Source organism: Stenella coeruleoalba (genome assembly GCF_951394435.1).
Source record: "Stenella coeruleoalba genome assembly, chromosome: 5".
In the NCBI taxonomy this organism is placed as follows: domain Eukaryota; kingdom Metazoa; phylum Chordata; class Mammalia; order Artiodactyla; family Delphinidae; genus Stenella; species Stenella coeruleoalba.
The window spans coordinates 63779319-63797991 of NC_137150.1; the positions used below are offsets into that span (position 1 = coordinate 63779319).

Sequence of the window (18673 nt, forward strand, 5' to 3'; positions counted from 1 at the left end):
CTTAGACTCAAACTGAGCCCAAATTAATACCCCCTCTCCTCCCCACCTGCCTGAGGGTGGGGTGGGATCAAGTGGTCACTTAGATAAGGTCCAACAAAAAGGAAAGAGAAAGAACGCAAACTAACCACCGAGAAGAGGACAAGGAGGAAGGGAGAAAGGTAACTGAGCAATCCCAGGGTGGCCATATGCTACCCGCCGGCAGAATGGTTTGACTTTGCAAATGATCTGGTTTTCTCTTCTGCTTGGTTTTTGGACCTCACAGCCTGCCTTCCCAGGTGCGCGGGCTGAGGCTGGGCTCGAGTGGGCTCCCCGCCTCTGCAGGGCCTCCCTCTGCTGCCCTCTGCCGGCAGGGAAGGCGGAGGCGGAGGCGCCGCCCTCTCGGCCCTCTCGGCCCGGGACGCGAGCCGCCACCCCCTCCTCTTTGCAACGAGGGGAAGCTGAGGCCTCTGACCCCTGCCAGCCCCTCACCCGAGGAGTCAAGGGATTGGGGCTGGGAGCAGTTGGTTTTGAGAAAGCGGCGCGCCCCACGAGGGGGATCCAGTTAGTCAAGCGCAGACCCCCACTCCCCAAAGCGGGCGCACCACGCCCTCCCTCCTGGCCCCAGGCCCTCCCTCTGCACACCACCCTCTGCGAGGGGAAAGGCCACCAGACTGCGACAGGTTTCTGACATTGCTTTCTTCTTGGAAATGGAAGCCCTCCTTCCGGCAACGTGGCAGGAAAAGCACTGGGCAGCCAGGCGAGAACATTTCGGTGAGAGCAGGTGGAGGCCTGGGACCGGTGGCCGCGCAGGCAGGGCAGGTGGGCAGTGCAGCCCCGGCTACACCCGCTGGGCCTTCTTACCTGCTGTTGAACTTTTCAGGGTGTTTCTCTCTCATCACGTGGAATCTGTGTGCGATGGAAGCATCCTGAAAGGCAAAGGGACAGAAAGCAGATCCCTGGTTAGTGGTCCTGACCCTGCATAATGTGGAAGGTACGGAAGCGAGCACACTCTCTCACCGAAATCCCCCAGATCTCACAGGGGAGACCGGGGAGGCCCCCATAGAGGCTGGACACCACGTCCAAGGTTGGGGCCAGTGCCCCCCATCCTGTTATAGTCTGCAATGTTCACCCTCTACCCGCCCGAGTTCAGGGAGAGCGAAAGGGGACGCGGCTGCCCTTTGGGGGCAGGGAGCGTGTCTGGGTCTGTGAGCAGTAAGAACGCAGAAGCCCACGTGGGGCTGAGTGTGAGTGTTTGGAAATGCCTCACCCTATTCACTCTTTAAAAAAACACGTTGTATTCTGGAATATTCATAAGAAGCTGCAAAAATAGTACCGAGAGTCCCTGTGTCCCTTTCACCCAGCTCCCCCCAGTGATAACATCTTACATAACTCTCTAAACCAGAAAACTGATGTTGGTAGATGCTGTTATATATTAACTCTTAATCATCCCTATCAGTAGACAGAATTGGTAGCATTGGATAACAGGCTTAGCAGATAATTAAAAATATATTTAAACTTCTGACTTCTGCCTCTTGATCACTCCATGGAAACAACTCTCCCCAAGGTCAGTAAGAGTCTCATTATCACATTCTACAGACACTTTGCTGTCCTCCTATTAGCACATTCCTTTGCTGCACTTTGGCCACCTGCTCCTCAGAACTCACAGTTAGGATAGTTCTCACGTCACCATGCTTCCGGGCTCTCCATGCTCGGAGCAGAACTTCACAGCCCTGAACCCATTCTGCAGCCTACACTCCATGCCACGGGCCATCTTGAGTTCTCATAGTTGTTACTAGCATGTAGCTGCTGATGTCTCCACAGTGTATCACTCTAGAACCAAACCTGAATTTCAGTCCTAAAACTGAACTCATCTTTCTTCCTCAAATTTGGTCCTCTGCCCTTGTTAATGGTCTCCTTTTCCAGCAAAAGAATGTGCTACGCCCCGCCTTCGCCGCTCAGGCCTCCCCCCAGCACATCTGGGGGGGGCACAGGTGGTGGGTTTTAGAAATAAACAGGCTAATTGAACTAGGAATGGTGGGGGGTGGTGGGGGAGGGTGGGAGGAGAGGGGGTGAGAGGGGATGGGAGGGTGTGGGGGAGGGTGTGGGGGAGGGTGGGAGGGGAGGGGGTGGGGGGAGTGGAGACAGAACAAGGGAGCTGATTCAGATTCGTGCAGGGAAAAAAAGATACAGAAACTCATTTACTGGACTGTGTAGCTAAAAGAAAACTCAAATTCCACACAGTGAATTTTCAGCTAGTGCATATTAATTTCTTTTCTTGATATGGAAATCCGACAAAAGAAAATTTCTGAAAAAATAATTTTTTTTAACATCAGGAGGTGTAGCTCAGTGCAGAAGCTTATTTTGAGCATGTGCTGTGTGTGGGGAGTAAAATACAGGCTAAGGGTGGGGACAGAAAATCCAGAAGCGAGTTGGGGGCAAAGAGGAGCTTTTGTAATATTTGCACTTGGCAGAGAAGTAAACCCAGCTAGCAGGTCCTGTTGAAAGGCGGACAGGGCAAGTCAAGGATGTGGGCTTATTTTATGGTTGGCAAACATTCTTTGCTGAAACAATGTATTGGTAATTTAACATTTAAACTCTAGTTATTGATTTCTTTGTTAGTTTTTTAAGACACATCAAGAGTTGAAGTTTAGGCACCCCTGTGGACAACGGTGGGAGAGATGCAACACCCTGGGGGGGGGCCTCTGTCCTCTGGGCCTATCCAGCCTGCACAGCTTCTCCAGGCAGGAGCACTTCATGCCCCCAGTTCCCTCCTCTGAGCAAGTTTCGTGAACACTCTGAATAAGATTCATGTGACATCTGTCAAATGCTTCTTTAGAATTCAAGAAAACATTCCATCTACTTGTGTTCTTTTGAAGCACTAATTTTCTTCTGTCAGGAAAAAAGAAAGAAGAAAGAAAAGAAGAAAGCAATCACATGTTGCCTGGCACGATCTGTATTTCACTATCCCCTGCCCCCAACGCTGTTATGACTGGCTCCTGGTTTTTTAATTCCCTGGGATATGTGCACAGGCCCCTGTCCTCTGTGTAGTTCCGATTATCCTTGTTTTTTTTTTTTCTTTTTCATAACTAGGTTTTGCAAAGCTTCTTTTCACAAAGACCAGCCTTTACAATATTACTAGTTAAGCATGTGGTTCCTAATTTGACAATGTAATCCTGTGGTAAATACACAAAGTGGTCAGAGGGAGTTGAGCAGGTCCTTTGCTGTTCGGTTTTGAAAAGACAATGCTGGTAAAGACTCTGACCATGGTTCTCTACCTGGGGCTGAAAAAGAGAGGCAAGATTCACCTCCCTCCTCTTCTGGGCTTCTCTGTGCCAGGCCCTGAGCTGGCTGTACGTACATTCAGTAGTGACTTCATTTAAATTTTAGAAACCAGTGCTACCATGGTTCCAACCCTTTCTTGTAATAATTCCAGCAAAATGAGACTTCTGTTCGGATGGTGGGGGTGGAGGTGGGAATTGCACCCCCATTTCTGATGGCCTCATTCTCCAGGGTCCTTTCTATGAGGTGTGGGGTGAAAAGGAGATAAAAGCAGTATGGACACATGGCTACTCTTTCCTGAACTAAAATTCCCAAGTGCAGAGTTGGACAAAAGATTCCTGTGCCCCTTCCAAATATAAGCAGTAGTCATTTGGACTCTGAGCTATTTGGATGTCTAGGCCAGTCCCGTCCAATAGAAATAAATTTAAAAAATTTTAGTAGCCACATTAAAAAAGTGAAAAGAGGGCTTCCCTGGTGGCGCAGTGGTTGGGAGTCCACCTGCCGATGCAGGGGACACGGGTTTGTGCCCCAGTCCGGGAGGATCCCACATGCCGCGGAGCGGCTGGGCCCGTGAGCCGTGGCCGCTGAGCCTGCGCGTCTGGAGCCCGTGCTCCGCAACGGGAGAGGCCACAGCAGTGAGAGGCCCACGTACCGCAAAAAAAAAAAAAAAGTGAAAAGAAACAGATGGAATTAATTTTAATAATACATTTCAATTCACAAATATTATCACTACAACATGTAGTTAATCTAAAAATCACTGAGATATTTAAAATTCATTCAGACTACATTTTTGAAATTTGATGTGTACTTTATACTTATAGCATCTCTCAACTTAGAGTAACCCCATGTCCGGTACACAATAGCCACATGTGGCTAATGGCTACCATATTGGACAGTGTAGGTCTAAGTCACTTTGGCAATCTATGGAGATAAAAAAAAAAACAGAAAGGACACAATAAGACACATTATTTGGAATTTGGCTTGTTCTGAAAAATGACAGCAGATTGGGGAATGAAAAAGAGTGTAGACCCCTTGTCCAAGACACCTCTCAGTGGGGCCCGGCCCATTGTTCAAGTACCTTCCTGGCTCTCATAGGTGACAGACAAGAACATGAGGCTGAAGGAATTTAAAAGCTGCAGGGTAATGATGACTTTCTGACAAATTCCCTAATGGGTCTACCATTGTGGAAACTTAAAGTCTAATAAGTACAGAATGTCAGGTAGAAGATGATGTGTGGGTTAGTGTAATGACTCTGGCCTCTCCTTGGCCCCTGGGTTCCCCTAGCATCAGAAATAGATTTCATTGACTCAAGGGATTAGCTGTTTACTCCTCCCGTTAAGGCTCAGTGAAAGCAGAGCCTTTGAGGTGTTCAGAATTACATATACCACAGGAATTATTTTGCAGTCCCAAACTTCCTGTCACTGATACCTGGCCATCCTGACATTTCTGCAAATCCAAAAATAAAGAGCAGGGATGAGGAGGCCAGAGAAGTCAGAGGAAGTAGCGTTCTGAATGACTGCGTTTAAAACCTCCTGCCAGTGGGTGTTATCAGGTCTCAGGGCTGAGAAGGCCAACAATCTCTGCTCTTCGTTGGCGGGGAGCTGGCGTGTCTTGTGGGTGATGGGAATGTGGTGACAGTGAGGCCCTTGCCACTCTCTCATTAGGGTAGGAGTCTGCCCTGCTTATCCCTCCATCTATTAAATGGGTTCTATTGGCACCAAGAGGAGTGAGTGAACTCATCAGGGTGAATTCTTTACCACCTAGGGACACCATGGCAGCGGTCACTGTCACCACCTTTACAAGTGCAGGGCAGCAGACATTGGATATCAGTAAGATATTCCAGGTCCTCCAAAAGAGGCGAAGACTGCAGCTCTCTTTGCCAAAGGAGTCCGACTCTAATCATCTTAAGGAAGTCAAACTGGGGGTTGGTTTACATACTACTTCTCCTCTTACAAAGTTTGGGAAGTCAAATAGGGAGCAAGAGCTTCTGCAAATGTCAGCCCCAGATTCTCTTAGGGTTACATGTTGGCTACTTGTTTTCTCAAGAATTTCCCTTTCCAGCTTTTAAAGAGTGAGCACACAAACCCTGCAAGCATTTTATTGAGACAAGGCTAAGGGTACACCAGTGAGATAAAAACAATCCTGGTTCTTCACTGCTTTGCAATAAAATATTAAACACGCACAAGCTAAAGGTATATGAAAAAAAACAGAAAGATTTTGTGAAGTTCTTCATAATTTGAAAGATGAACCGATTGGATTATTATAGGTCAGCCCAGGGCAAATAAATATCTTGACCGCTGAAAGAAAGAAATGGAGAATCTGTTCCTATGCATTTCCTTTTTTTTTTTTTTTTTTGCTGAACCACGCAGCATGCGGGATATCTTAGTTCCCCGACCAGGGATAGAACCCGAGCCCCCTGAAGTGGAAGCGTGGAGTCTTAATCACTGGACTGCCAGGGAAGTCCCTCTATGCATTTCCTTGGGGGACAATTAGTCTGTATTCTTTCCTTCTTTTCCTCCCTCCCTCCCTCCCATCCCCCCACCCACTTCCGTCTTATTTGTAAGAATGAATTAAAACCACACTCAGTTTTGGCTTTTGGGGTTAGGGCTTGGTTATCTAGTTGAGGGGAAGCTGTATCTTCCTTTTCGGCATGGTCATCCATTTGGTCAGCAATACCAAGTGAATGTCATTTTTTGCATATGGCGCTCGGCACAGATGGACGGGAAGGCCTTAGGAATCCTGTTTTTTCTGGCAGCCAGAGCTGGGCATGTTAAGAAAGACTTGCAGCTGAGGACTCTGAAGGCAGCCGTGGGTGTAACCTGCCATCTGGAAGCTCCCAGGCAGATCACCCAGTCTTGCGGCTCAGCTTTCACTTCTGGCCCGTGGCTTACAGGTGCTGCTTTCCCCTCCTTTCTATCTTTTCTCTCTGTCACCTACTTCAGATCTGGGTTCTGCTCCTGTGAAGAACCACTTCCTTTGACCATCCTTCTCTGTTCTAACGGGTTGTCTTCACTCACTGAGGACCTGATTGGGACTGTCTGCATCAGAATTATCTCAGGGGCTTGTTAAAAATGCAAATTCCCAGACCTTGCCCGGACCAACTGAATTAATATGAATCAGGATCTGTCACAGGGCTGGAATCTGCATTTCTGACCAAGGGTACAGGTGGGGTATAGGCGAGCCATCACGCACTAGATTTTAAGGCCCGCCTCCCCACTCAATGCTGCTGCATTCGGCAGCATGGAGATGGAGGGCTGTGCAGAGGCTGCATGGCTCAGGGTCCATAGCTAGGTGGGCACTGGAACTCTAGTGATTCCCGCCTCTGTCACTCACCAGCTTGGACTGGTCTCTATCTTTCTAAGCTACAGATCCTTCTTACAAAATGTAAAAGGGCAAGGGCTGTACCCACCAATAGGGACACTGTGCCTGGTGTGCATTAGGTACTCAGTACACGTCAGCAAGTTATCCTCTGGTTTAGGAAAAAGGACACGAGTTTCTGTCACACTGTAAAGATGGGAAGCCCGTGCTCCAGAAGTCCTCTGACCCCCCGAACACCAGACCTGTCAGTCAAGTCTGATTTGCAGAAGCTGAAGACTGCGTGAAGTGGACCCTGAGCAGGTGGTCCCAAAGGAGAGGGGCTTTTGAGCCAAGAAAAGGAGGGAGAGGTCTGCCTAGGTCACTGGGGGAGGAGCTGGAGGGTGCTAGGGAAAGACGTCTTCCCCCATGAGGGCAGGGGAGCTGGGGAGATAAACCATATCAGGACAGCAGAGACTCCTGAATATGTTTCTCGTGCAGCGCCCCCATCCTCTCAGAGCCTGATCACGGGTCCAGCAATGCCTCTCTCTTCTGTTTTAGTAATAGAAAAAGAGGGCGGCATTCGGAGTCAGAAAATGAAGGCAAATCCCTTAGTCTAATCCTCTATTTCCTCACTTACAGAGCGGAGGTAGTACTGCCCTCCAGTGTAATCATAAGAATCAAAATATCTGTGAATATGGTAAATTTTAAATCCCATAAATATAAGGTATTATTATTATTCCTTTTCTCTTTCACGGTTCTCCTTTTAGTTTTCTTATTAAAAAACAAAACCCTTTCCTTAACCCTGCTCTTCCCTCAAGCTACCTATCATTTCTCTTTTTCTTTCCTTTTTTTAAACCACCAACATTTGCAAAAGAGTCACAGGTTATGATTGAGATGATCACACAGTCTTGGTCTGGAGGAGCTTATGTGCGTATGAAACTGGGCAGCATAATTCCCAAGACAGGGAAGCAGAGAGGAAGGAACCTGGCTTCGGAGCAAGGTACAGTGTGTGTGCACTTCCTCGCCCGGTGTCCTGAGGCTTCATCTGTAACATGCGGATGGTGGGGACAATAATACCTGCAGGACTGCTGTGAGGACTAAAGTGTAGCACCATGGAGAGCACACAGTAGGTGCTCAATAAATGCTAGTATCTTTGTTTCACCTTCCTCCCAAACCCCAGTTCTATTTATGGAAATGATCGATAACTTTTCTCCCCAGTGCTGTCCCCAACAGTTTGGGCAGCAGTGTCCACCCCATGCACTTTGGACCAGAAGCTGAGTTCAACAAAACAAACCAACTGAGCTGTGCTACATGTGATGGGAGCTAGGGGAGAAAGAGGAACGTGGTGCTGTCCTTCTACCGTCTGTGTGTCTGTGTGTGTACGTGTATGGGTGCGTGCGTGTGTACGTGCGTGTGTGTGTGTTTCAGGAGGACTGAGACAGGCACAATAAAACAACCCCTTCAATCTAAGGCAGAGGTGAGCACAGAGGGCTGTGGGAGCACCAGGGGGAACACAGAGCTCAGCCTGAGGGGTCAGCCAGGAGGAGATGCCCCAGAGGCTTATGAGCACTTGGACTGTGGGGAGTGGGGCTGGGATGAGGGGAGAGAACAAGAGAGATGGAATTCTGAGAGCTAAGCCAGTAGAGCCAGCTTGAGACAACGTCTTCCCTGGAGGATCAGAATTTCCAACTCCGGAAGCTCACCTGAGAGTCTCCTTCTGACCTCAGCCCTTGCTTATTTCTTGGTGTCGCTTTTCTTTAACTACTTCAAATTATCCAAAGGGTAAATAGGTCTTTTGAAAAATGTGCTGTCTTTTGAATGACAGGGGCAGGAGCTTCCTCCATAATCATGGGCGGGGCTTGGTACGATAAGGATGTCCATGCCCAGGCCAGATGCAAGGAGGCCTGGACCTGAGTCGAGGCTGGGGGCAGCCGGGATAGGTAAAGAATAGGGACCCAGAGGGGACAGTGGAAGACTAGAACCCTTCCTGCCCACCCGGGCACTTGTCTCCCGTTCAGAAAAGCCATCCCTGGCCAACTCACCACGCCGATGGAGAAGTAGTTGTTCATGATGTTGTACGGGACCTGGTCCCCATTCTCCACCTCCTCTCTGGGGATGACTTCCAGATGCCAGCGGTCCAGCATCACCAAGGGGCTCTGCTCAATGTCCTTCAGGATTTTTGTCAGGCTGCCCCCTTCATAACCTGTGGAGCACAGCACTGCATTTACCCCCAGAGCAGAAAGGCTAAGTTGTTGCTGATGCAACAGTCAGGGCAGGGAACCCCTTGGGCATCTGGGGCCAGGAGACTCCCCAGTGTGTCTGTGGGCCAGAGGCACTCGGGTTCCCTGGGCCACAGAGAAGGAGAGGACAATATGGAGTATTAGAAAGAAGCTGGGGTGATCTGGAAGCCAGAGTAACAGGGGTAGGGCTGGGTGCTGGCCAAAGATGGGCAGGCCTGTGTAGCTGAAGTGAGCCCTGGGGAATTGGTGGGCTGGATGGCTGGGAAGCTGCACATGGGAGAACTAAGGATCTGTTCCAGGACTGTGTCATGATGGAGATGGACAGCACCGTAGGCAGAATTTTAAGACGGTCCCCACATTTCCTGCCCCCGGGGTATATATACCCAGCAAACCCCCAGGACCTGTGGATAAGATGGGGTAGCCATGGTCATCATTTGGTATATTACATGGCACAGCTGACTTCAAGAAAGTGAAATTATCCTGAGTGGATCTGACCTAATCAGGTGCGTCCTCAGAAAGACTGGGCTTTCCCTTAAGAAACAGATTTGAAACTTGAGAGGGATTGGAATTAAGGGGGATTCTCTTCTGCCAGCTTTGAAGATGGAGGGATCCATCGGGCAAGGAACACGGGAGGCCTCTAGGATCTAAGAGTGGTCCCAGCTGACAACCAGCAAGGAGACAGGGACCTCAGTTCTACAACCACAAAGAACTGAATTTGGCCAACAACCTGAATGAATTTAGAAACAAATTCTTCCCCCAGAGTCTTCAGAGAGGAGCGCAGCCTGTTCAGTGCCCTGATTCTACCCTGTGAGGCCCTGAGCAGAAGACCCAGTCACGCTGTTCCAGGACTTCTGACCTACAGGACTGTGAGCTGATAAATGGATGTTTTAAGCCTCTATGTTTATCATCATTTGTTACTATTACATAGTAGCAATAGAAAATTAATGTAGCAAGTGAACTGTAAGTGAGAAGTTACTGGGAGAGACAATCTTTTCTTTCAAATAACACTTCCATGTTCCTGGGGCAACCCTAAAGAGTATTTTCAAGTTGTCAGGGCTCTAGTCCGCTCCTTAGGGGATGCCTCACAAGACAGCAATACCAACAAGGTAGCTGAGGGCCTTGATGCTATCAGGGAGCACAAGGCTGTGTGAAATGTGTGCCTCGCTATGCTGCCTAGATGCCCAGAGCGTGGGGCTACAAGTTTGCCTGTCCCCTCTTGAAAAGAGGGTCCTTCCTTAGCCCAGTGTGTGGTTGAGGACCCTGGGAGCTCTGCCCACACCTGCCAGCTTCCTTCTAGGGCTGGCTCCTGCTTGCTCTGCCCCTGCCCTCCAAGCACGCACACTGACCGCTGCCGGCCTGGTCTTGGATCACGCTCGGAATTGATCTGCCACGTGGAGTCTCACCCCAATTCTGCCTGCCAGGCTGATCTGTCTGTTCCATGTGCTGACCAGAACCTCTCCACTCTCTGGAGCACGCCCAGCTCCACAGGGGCTGTTGCAGTTTGCAAGGTTCTCCTTAGCTCCTGCCCATTGCACTGTAAGCTGGCTACCATTCTGAGTTCCCCCCTTCGGTGAATTTCAAAATGAGGGCCCCTGGCCATGGGGCCCTAAGATGATCTGGACGCCCCTAGTAGCTGGCGAAGTGGCTTTTCGGTCTGCATTCTGAATCCTAATTCAGAAGATCAATAATTTGGAGAGGGGGAATTTCATGCAGAAAAATCCCTAAGTGAGCCCTACTGGGATGAACCCTGGAGGGGAGACAAAGGAGATTCCACCCTGAAGTTGACTTGTTCTACTGGGGGAGGCAGACTCGAAGCTGAGTTTCAGGCTAACAGTAAATCTAGTGAGGGGTAGACACAGGCATCGGCATGGAATGGAGGTTAAAGAAAAAGTGTGGAGTAGAGATGATCCCAGAGTTGAGTATTACTCCGTGGAATGTGATCCCTAAGAGGGAAGTTCAGCCTAGCTCTGCAGAGCCTCCCTGTAGATTGGAGCACTCGTCTCCAGGGTAAGGCCTCTCCCATGCAGACTCACCCCCTCCCCAGCGGAGACAGCGGGCCAGGTCATTTCCCGTTCCAAGAGGCAGGACAGCCACAGGTGGATGCTTTGCGAAGTTGGCCTTATCTGCAACCCGTGAAGAGGAAGAGAGAACCATATGCCATGTGATTATAGAAGGCTCAAGTTGTCTAGTTATCCCTGATCTAATGCTTGAAGCCCTCCATAGCATTGTTTGAATTCTTCTCCTGATGTGGAACTCACTACTTCCTAAAGCCATCTTTTCCATCTGCAGTGTGTTAACCACTGCAAAGGAATCTTTCAAATTGAGTTAAATCTGTCTCCCTGTAACTTTCACCTGTTTATCCTCATTTCATCCTAATTCTTTCCTTTGGGGTGAAAGCATATAGCTCAAAAACATTAGTTTGCACAGTTTTAATCTTTAATGATAAGTAGCATTTACCCCATTTATCCCTCAGACAGACCCTGCAAGGTATTATCATTCTCATGGATGAAGGAATGGAGGTTCACAGAGGGAAAGTCATTCCACAGCCAGGATCCAAACCCAGATCTCTGTGGCTCCAAGTCCATGCTCCTCCTTTCTTCAGAGGCCAGGCAGGTGCATAAATAGTAAAACAGGTGGGTCTGAGATATCAGAAAATGGTGGGGCACTTGGAAAACTGAAGATGCCTCGCCTCAAGTCATTCAGGCTCAGAAGCTTAAAAATAACACTGTGTCTAAGAAGCAAAACCCCCAGGTGTTATTTGGCACCCGGGTACCAGTTTGCCACTTCCACCACCTCCCAGACCTGCAAACACACCGATTCCTAATCCTGTCTCCCATGATGGTTGTAAAGGAGCACCAGACTGAACTGTTAGAGGAAGCACATCAGAACATGTATGTTTTAATCTGGCTGTAGGTCTACAGCAGCATGTTGGCTGAGCTGGAAAAGCTGAAGGAAGCCAGACACCCACTGGGCTCCGGAGGACACCACTTACATAAACCTCAGTGCACCAGGTGCCGGGGGAGGATGTGAGGGATGTGACTGGGAAGCATGGCTGGGGGTTGAGTGGGGAGTGATGCAAGAAACAGCATCCTGCGTGAAGCTCATGCTAGGGCTGCCCCAGCAGAACAGGTGTTCATAGATGCCCCAGGTAATCGGACTCATGCCGAAAGTGGCTGAGCTTAGGCAAGACTCAGGGCTGAAACTACCACCAAGAGGGTTGAGATGGAGTAAATCACTGGACTCTCTCATTTTCTCAGAACACACAGTCCACATTTATGCCTCCCTGCCTTTGCATGTGCTCTTCCCTTTGCCTGGAAGGCCCTTGTTTGCTTAGGTCTGCCCCTTCTTCTGTGGTTCCCATCCCATCAGATCAACCATCCTCACGGTGTCAAGGCTAGAAACATGGATGTCATTCTAGATTTTTCCTTCACCCACCAATTTCTATATGCTGTCCCACATCCATTTACACATCAATTTCTATATGCTATCCCCTTAATAGCTCTTCAAGCAATCTCTCCTCTCCATCCCGTGGTGATGGCTGAGTTCTGGTACGGTATGATTCCTTCCCACTGCTATTGCTGCAGCAGCCTCCTCTCTGCCTTCTCAGCCTCCAGTGTGTTCTCCACACTTCTACCCAGGCAGGAAATCCTTGAACCATGAGCCTGATCACACTAGTCCACTGCTTTCCCTTCTACCATGGCTCCCACCACCCCTTAGCATGCAGCGAAGCCCTTCCTGGCTCTGCCTTTCTCTCTAGCCTCATCCTTCTCATGTCCTGCCTCCCACTCGACATGTCAACCTTGCTAAAGTGCTTTCAGGGCCTTAAACCACAAGCTCTCTGTTGCTCAGCACAGAGCCCTCCCTGGTTGCCCTAGTCTGGACCTGGTGCCTCTCCAGAGTGTTTCTTTAGTACCAGGGGCGATCTCATCACACTGTCTTGTAACTGACTACTTGTTTGTTCCCCAAATGCCCTGTAACCTCCCTGGGGGATGTTCCCCAAATGTCCTGTAACCTCCCTGGGGGAACTATAGCTCATTCATCATAGTATCTCCACACATATTTACTGAAGGCCAAGGTGCCGTGTTAGGTGTTCTGGCTCTAATAGCAGGCAAAAAAGCCATGGCTCCGGCTCTCATGGTACCTACAGTTGAGAGGGAGAGACAGCTATTAACAAGGTCTTCATAGAAATGATGCATAATTTCAGATTCATACTGGGAAGGAAAGGAGTGTGGTCCTGTAATGAGTTATCAGGGAAGGCTTCCCTGAGGAAGCCACACTTTGGCTGAAATCTGAAGTAGAAGCGGACCAAGCAAAGGCCAGGGGAGCAGAACACACAGGCCCTGTGGTAGAAGGGACACTGGTGCCTTCAAGGGTCTGAGAGAGGGACTGGATGTCTGGGTCTAGAGGGAGAGGATGGCGGTAGGAAATGAGGCTGGGTGGGCAGCTGCTAGACCACTTAGGGCCTGTGGAGCATCTGAGGAGCTTTTATCTTTATCTAAGAATCCTGGGAAGCCACTGATGTGCTCTGCACACATCACAACCCCACTGACATTCAGGAATGACCACTCTGGCTGTAGCAGGACAGCACATCAGAGAGGGGACCGAAATGGGGCGGCGGAGAGCACAGAACAAGGGCTTCAGCCTCTCTCTTGAATGAATGAAAACTGTGCAGTTACTCCTTTTACCCTTGTTTTTTAATCTTTGGGCCACTAACCTGTGAAAAAGCAGATCACCTCACATGACCTTTCTGTTCTGGGCAGCGTATATCACCTGTGTCCTCTGCAGCTGAATTTGATAAAACTTATCAGCAAAGCCTACTTTCTCCTTCCCGATGGAGAGGGACCCGTGCGAGCAGCTCCAGGTACTGCAGCCATCCACCCCCTGCTGATCAGCTTCTCCTTCCTCGGCTCCCAGAGGACGCCTCCCTCCTCCCACAAACAACTCCAGAGCCCGAGGTGACAGGAGAGTGTGGGTGGCTGCTTGGCAGGGCTGTGTCCATGGAAACCAAAGTGCCTGTGGGGGAGTAGATGTGGCAGGTGTGCGGGGTGCCGGTCCCCCTCCTCCAGGTGGTCTGCTTACGACCCCTGGGGGCCCAGGCTTCTCCACCCTGTTCAGGGTCTATCCTGGCCCATCCTTGACTCCTTCCTTTCCCTCATCTCCCACATGAAGTCTGTCAGCAAATCTTGCAGGCTCCACCTTCAAAAGATATCTGACTCCTTCTCACCACCTCCTCTGTCACTACTGTGGTCCACGGCACAGTCCCCCTCCTTGGATTACTGCAGGAGCCTCCTAACTGGTCTGCCAGCTTCCACCCTTTTCTGTTTCTGTAATCCATTGTGTCCCTGCTTTGCTTAAAACCATCCAGCATCTTGGGACCTTCCCAGTAAGAAAGCCACATTCTGTATAATGTCCTACATGTCCTAGTGACTTGGCCCTGCATTATCTCTGCTTTATCCCCTGCCACTCTACCCTCACGCACTACACGCCAGGCACGCTCCGCAGCCTTCCCACTGCCTTTGGCAGCCTGGCCTGCTCCTACCTCAGGGCCTTTGTATTTGCTGTTCCTTCCACCCTCAGGTATCTGCAAGGCTCACCCTCCTCCAGGTCTCCATGCAAATGTCAACTGCTCCTCAAGGCCTTCGGAACCACCTGGTCTTAGATTGCAACCCCACTCCCTCCGCCGAGCTCCCTTTCCCCCTTTTCCCCAACACACTGTATGTTTCACTTATTTCTTTGTTTATTGCCCGCCTCTTCCCTCTAGAAAGGAAACTCCGTGAGGGTAGGATATTTGTCCTCTGTTCACTGCTGCACCACCAGTGCCTTGAGGGGCGCTGGGCATCTGGAGGTGCACAGCTAGGATTTGGGGAATGAAGGACGAAAAGACCAAAGCAGCGCAGGGCTTGTTGCTCTGGGACATCTCGGACTTTGATGACCGCCCTCCTCAGCAATACCCCTGGCTGCTTTCCTAGGCTTATGTCCCATGTCCCAGTGTGCATCTGGGTGCTCCAGGGTTAGATCTTGAATATACCCCTCGTCCAAGAATTTCAGAATCATTCTCCATCATTTACCGGTGGTGCTGTGTCCAAGGACCCACAGATCTAGGAAGAGCTGGACTAGACCCAGGCCTCCTGATACCCAGCCTGTGCCCTCCCTACCCTCCCTACAGCCTTTTGGATCTCGGCCTGTTGGACGCAGCCCACCATGGCGCTACTTCGCTTGCATTCATCTGTGCTTTCGAGGTGTGCTTTCTGGGCTCCAGCTGCGGGTGTTCATCTCAAGGTGTCTTGCCCCGGGCTATGCATCAATGCTTAGTTCTTTGGCCCTTATCCAGCACCCTGGACCTGCCTGGAGTCCCAGCCCTGCTCCTTTTCCCCGCAACCCCCCATCTGGCCCGTCCTGCAACTGCCTAAATATCAGCCATGACAGCTATTTATGAAGCAAGGCCTGAAACTAAGCTGTGACATCTGTACCAGTGGGAATCCTTCCATTATCTTTTATTCTTTTTTCCACCCAAAGTAGATATTTAGGCAAGCACTGGTCCAAGAGTAGAAACAAGGATGAACAAAACATGGCTCCGTTTCTCTTTCTTGTTGATTGCCTTCCTCTGACTTTAAATATATTTAGGATAAGTCAACTGCAAAGGCCCTTCCAGCCCATTCTTACCAATGCAATCCAAAATCCAGCCAACTGTCCCATCTCCTCCGCAGGCCAAGACACGGAAGTCTGGAGTATCACGGAAAAAGTTGAGTCTGGAAGTAGAAAGGCCAAAACGGTTTTGTTTACAGGCTGACCTTTGACACTCCTTGAGTCAGAGTCCCCTGCCCGCTCCCTTCCCTGGGAGTATGTTATGACCTTGATTCCTTTGGGGGTTGAAAGGGTCACTTAATTTGATAAAACCAGAACTTAACTAAGCAATGCCATTGAGTATGAATCCCATGGAGCCGTCTTTGTATAAGGAGATGCTGACTCGACATTCAACACAGAAAATGGTTTTCTAGAAATTCTCTACGATTTAGGCAGAGGAGTCCATAGTTTGCTTATTTCGACACTGATACAACTAACCCCCAGCATTCTGACTCCTCTCCGGCTCTCTCACCTGCTCTGTCCTCACGACCTCCCCTTTAAGTCAGATGCACTGAGCTGGCTGCATCCTCATCCCACCCACACCTAAGTGGAGGGAGCACCATCTCCCCTCGGGGGTCTTAACCCTTTAGAGCAGGGCCCTTAACCTGAAATGCGTATCTAAGGGGTCTGGGAGTAGCAGCCAGAGGGCCACGAACTGGAAGAAAATGTTACACTCTTAACTTCCCTAAAGCTCTAAGTGAAATTTAGCATTTCCTTCAATTATGTATGTAGGCCACAAATCACAGAGGTATTAACAATACCTGTGACTCTGTGAAGCGGCCGAAATCACCGGTATTTCGATGTTTTACTACAGCTGTGGCAGACATTTTATATCACTTCTGCTCATCGCTGCTTTTAATTTACAATAGCTACTAGACCTGTCTCTGGAACTTGGTATATAATGTCTTAGTAAATCACATATATTCTCCTATCACAAATTTGTTTTTAAACCTTTTGATAACTGTTCTTTTCAATATAATGAGTTTCCCTGTTACTCCTACATATTTCATTTTATACATTAAAAAATATTATCTTAATATTAAGAAGTGGTCCGTAGACTTCATCAGACTGCCAAATAGGTTCCTGGCGCAAAAAAGGTTAAGAACCTCCGCTTCAGCACAGACATGACCTGTGGAGGCCTTGAGGTGGGCTTGAGAAGCTGAAGCTCAGCATTTCCTCTTTGCCCTGCACGGTGATCTGAGAAGATCCCTTCTGAGTCACCAGCGTATGCGTGGGCAAATTAACATCCCCTTCCCTCTCCTTCTCTTGCGGAATTCTGCTCTCCTGTATGAAGTGGGTTCTGAATGGAGGCTCCCTTCAGCTAGACAGCCTGTCTGATTACAGGCTGACATGTACAGCACGGAGAGATACTCAGGGTACAGTGGCTCTAGAAGTAGCCACCAGGCTTGTCATCCTGGGCAAAACCAATTGAGAATAGATGCAGTTAAGTGAGTACTGTCTGTATTCAAGTATTAAAATGCCCTAAAAGAGAGCCGGCTGGTAAAGGTATTTGTGGGCTGCCGCTCAGTCACCAGTCACAATGGAGCAGTAATTGGCAACCATGGTGACCGTGATGGTACGCGCAGCCGTACGGGTGGGCTCTATTTTGAAGTTAGTTTTACAGGTAAGTCACGGCAGAGGTGCTGAATCTACATTCGTGTTTCTTTCCCCTTTAGTGGGTCTGGCACCAACGCTGCCTTAATAATATCTTTGTGTCAAACCAAAGACAGGGACAGAGTTCCTTTTTAGAGTCCTTACTCCAGTCCCTATTAAGGTCTTGCTGAGCCCAGAGTAGAAATGCAGGTTCAGATGTTGGGCAAAGCAGCTGTGTGTTGGAAAGCCCAGCCTAGCAGGTGCCAAGTCTGAGGACCTGGCACTGAGATAGCTTTGGGCTGGCTGGCAGATGTCTCTAGTGCACTGTCTCTGGCTGGTAAGAAGGTACCAGTCTTTGGGTACCTTCCAGCCCTAATGCTGGAGGGGCCTCTGATTACAGGGCTCATCATGTCCGCCACCAGCCCAAGGACCAGCTCCTCCCGTAGACCTTGCGTTGCGCTGCAGAGGGGCTGCCTTGTCTCCTCTCATTGTTCCCCATCTCCCTGACACTTTGCTGATGAGCAGGGAAATGGCCAATAGGCAAATGACAGGAGGAGAAGGGCCAGGGGGAGCTTAACAACGTCTAACTTGGATGATTCAGGAAAAAAGTGATTTCATTGAACAACCAATTATCTTGATCCTTAAAGGCCCCCACAACAGAACATGCAGTGGAACTCTAAGTCAGCTGTACAGATTTCTGAAACACACACAGACAGTGGTAAGAAAACTCTTTCCTTCTCCCTGATAATTCAGTATGAAGATACCAGCTAATACGGCCTTGCAAGTAAGTTAAAGTAATCTACCAGCCCGCCCTTCTTGTCAAGCCAACAAATGACATATGCAATTTCTCCCTCTTACAAAATCAACAACTTTTTCTGGGATAAAGTACAGGAGGCTACTTCCCAGAGTTAGCCATAACGGGTGATCCTGAGTATCTCCAGGAGGAAGTAAGAGTAGATATGAGGAAAAGAGAAAAGGAGTGAAATGGCAGGAAGGACAAGTCCACCGATGAAAGAGACAAAAAAAAAACGTGACCCCAAAAGCTATCTTCTTTAGAGATCTAAGGGCGTCGGGGAGAAATAAGAAGTAAAGATCATATCTCCATACCCTGGAGTAGGCCCCCCATTGTCCAGGTTGAAAACTTGTTTGGGGTTGAGCAGATAGTGGAATTTCCGAAGAATTCTATGGGAAAAAAAAGAGAGAGAGAGCGAGAGAGAGAGACCAAGACAGAGAAGGGGAATGTCATTGTGAGAAGTCACAGGAGGGCAAGTACCTCTGCAGCCAATTGATGGTGGGAACGTGGGTGCATTTATACCCAAGCGGGGAGAAGAGTGCATGCAGGCCCTGCAGACCCTGAAGTCCCAGGTCTGGCTGGCCTCACCCATGCCCTCACCCCATTTCAAGGTCTTCCCCACCATCCAGCACTCCAGTCTCCAACCCCAGGAGTAGCACCCCTTGCACAGAGGACAGGACAGAGCAACCCGGAGAACAGAATTTCCATTCTCCTAAAGCCTCCTCCTTCATGGAGACCTTCTCCCAAATGTTCCGTATGTTCTAGGTAGGATGATTCTGCTCTTTGTGGGCTAGACAAAGGCACCAAGGGACCCTCTATGGAAAGGTCCCCCAAATCCTGGGATCAGGAGGACACGCAGGACGTGGGG

At 49.4% G+C, this 18673-nt stretch overlaps 1 protein-coding gene across 10 annotated transcripts in view; it reads right to left on the reverse strand.

The window, feature by feature from the left end:
- Nucleotides 1-18673, reverse strand: part of DGKG (diacylglycerol kinase gamma) — a 210109-nt gene that overhangs the window by 93901 nt on the left and 97535 nt on the right. For 8 of the 10 annotated variants that reach the window (XR_013828564.1, XR_013828565.1, XM_079923090.1 and 5 more), the window contains 5 exons: nucleotides 18120-18194; nucleotides 15459-15544; nucleotides 10829-10918; nucleotides 8598-8758; nucleotides 841-905 (listed from right to left, as the gene is read on the reverse strand). Coding sequence is in view for 8 of the 10 variants with exons in the window: in XM_079923090.1 (XP_079779216.1) it covers nucleotides 841-905; nucleotides 8598-8758; nucleotides 10829-10918; nucleotides 15459-15544; nucleotides 18120-18194 (477 nt within the window). In the remaining 2 variants the exon portion in view is untranslated. The remainder of the gene's footprint in view (nucleotides 1-840; nucleotides 906-8597; nucleotides 8759-10828; nucleotides 10919-15458; nucleotides 15545-18119; nucleotides 18195-18673) is intronic. The other 2 variants (XM_079923087.1, XM_079923089.1) reach the window with 2 other exon arrangements.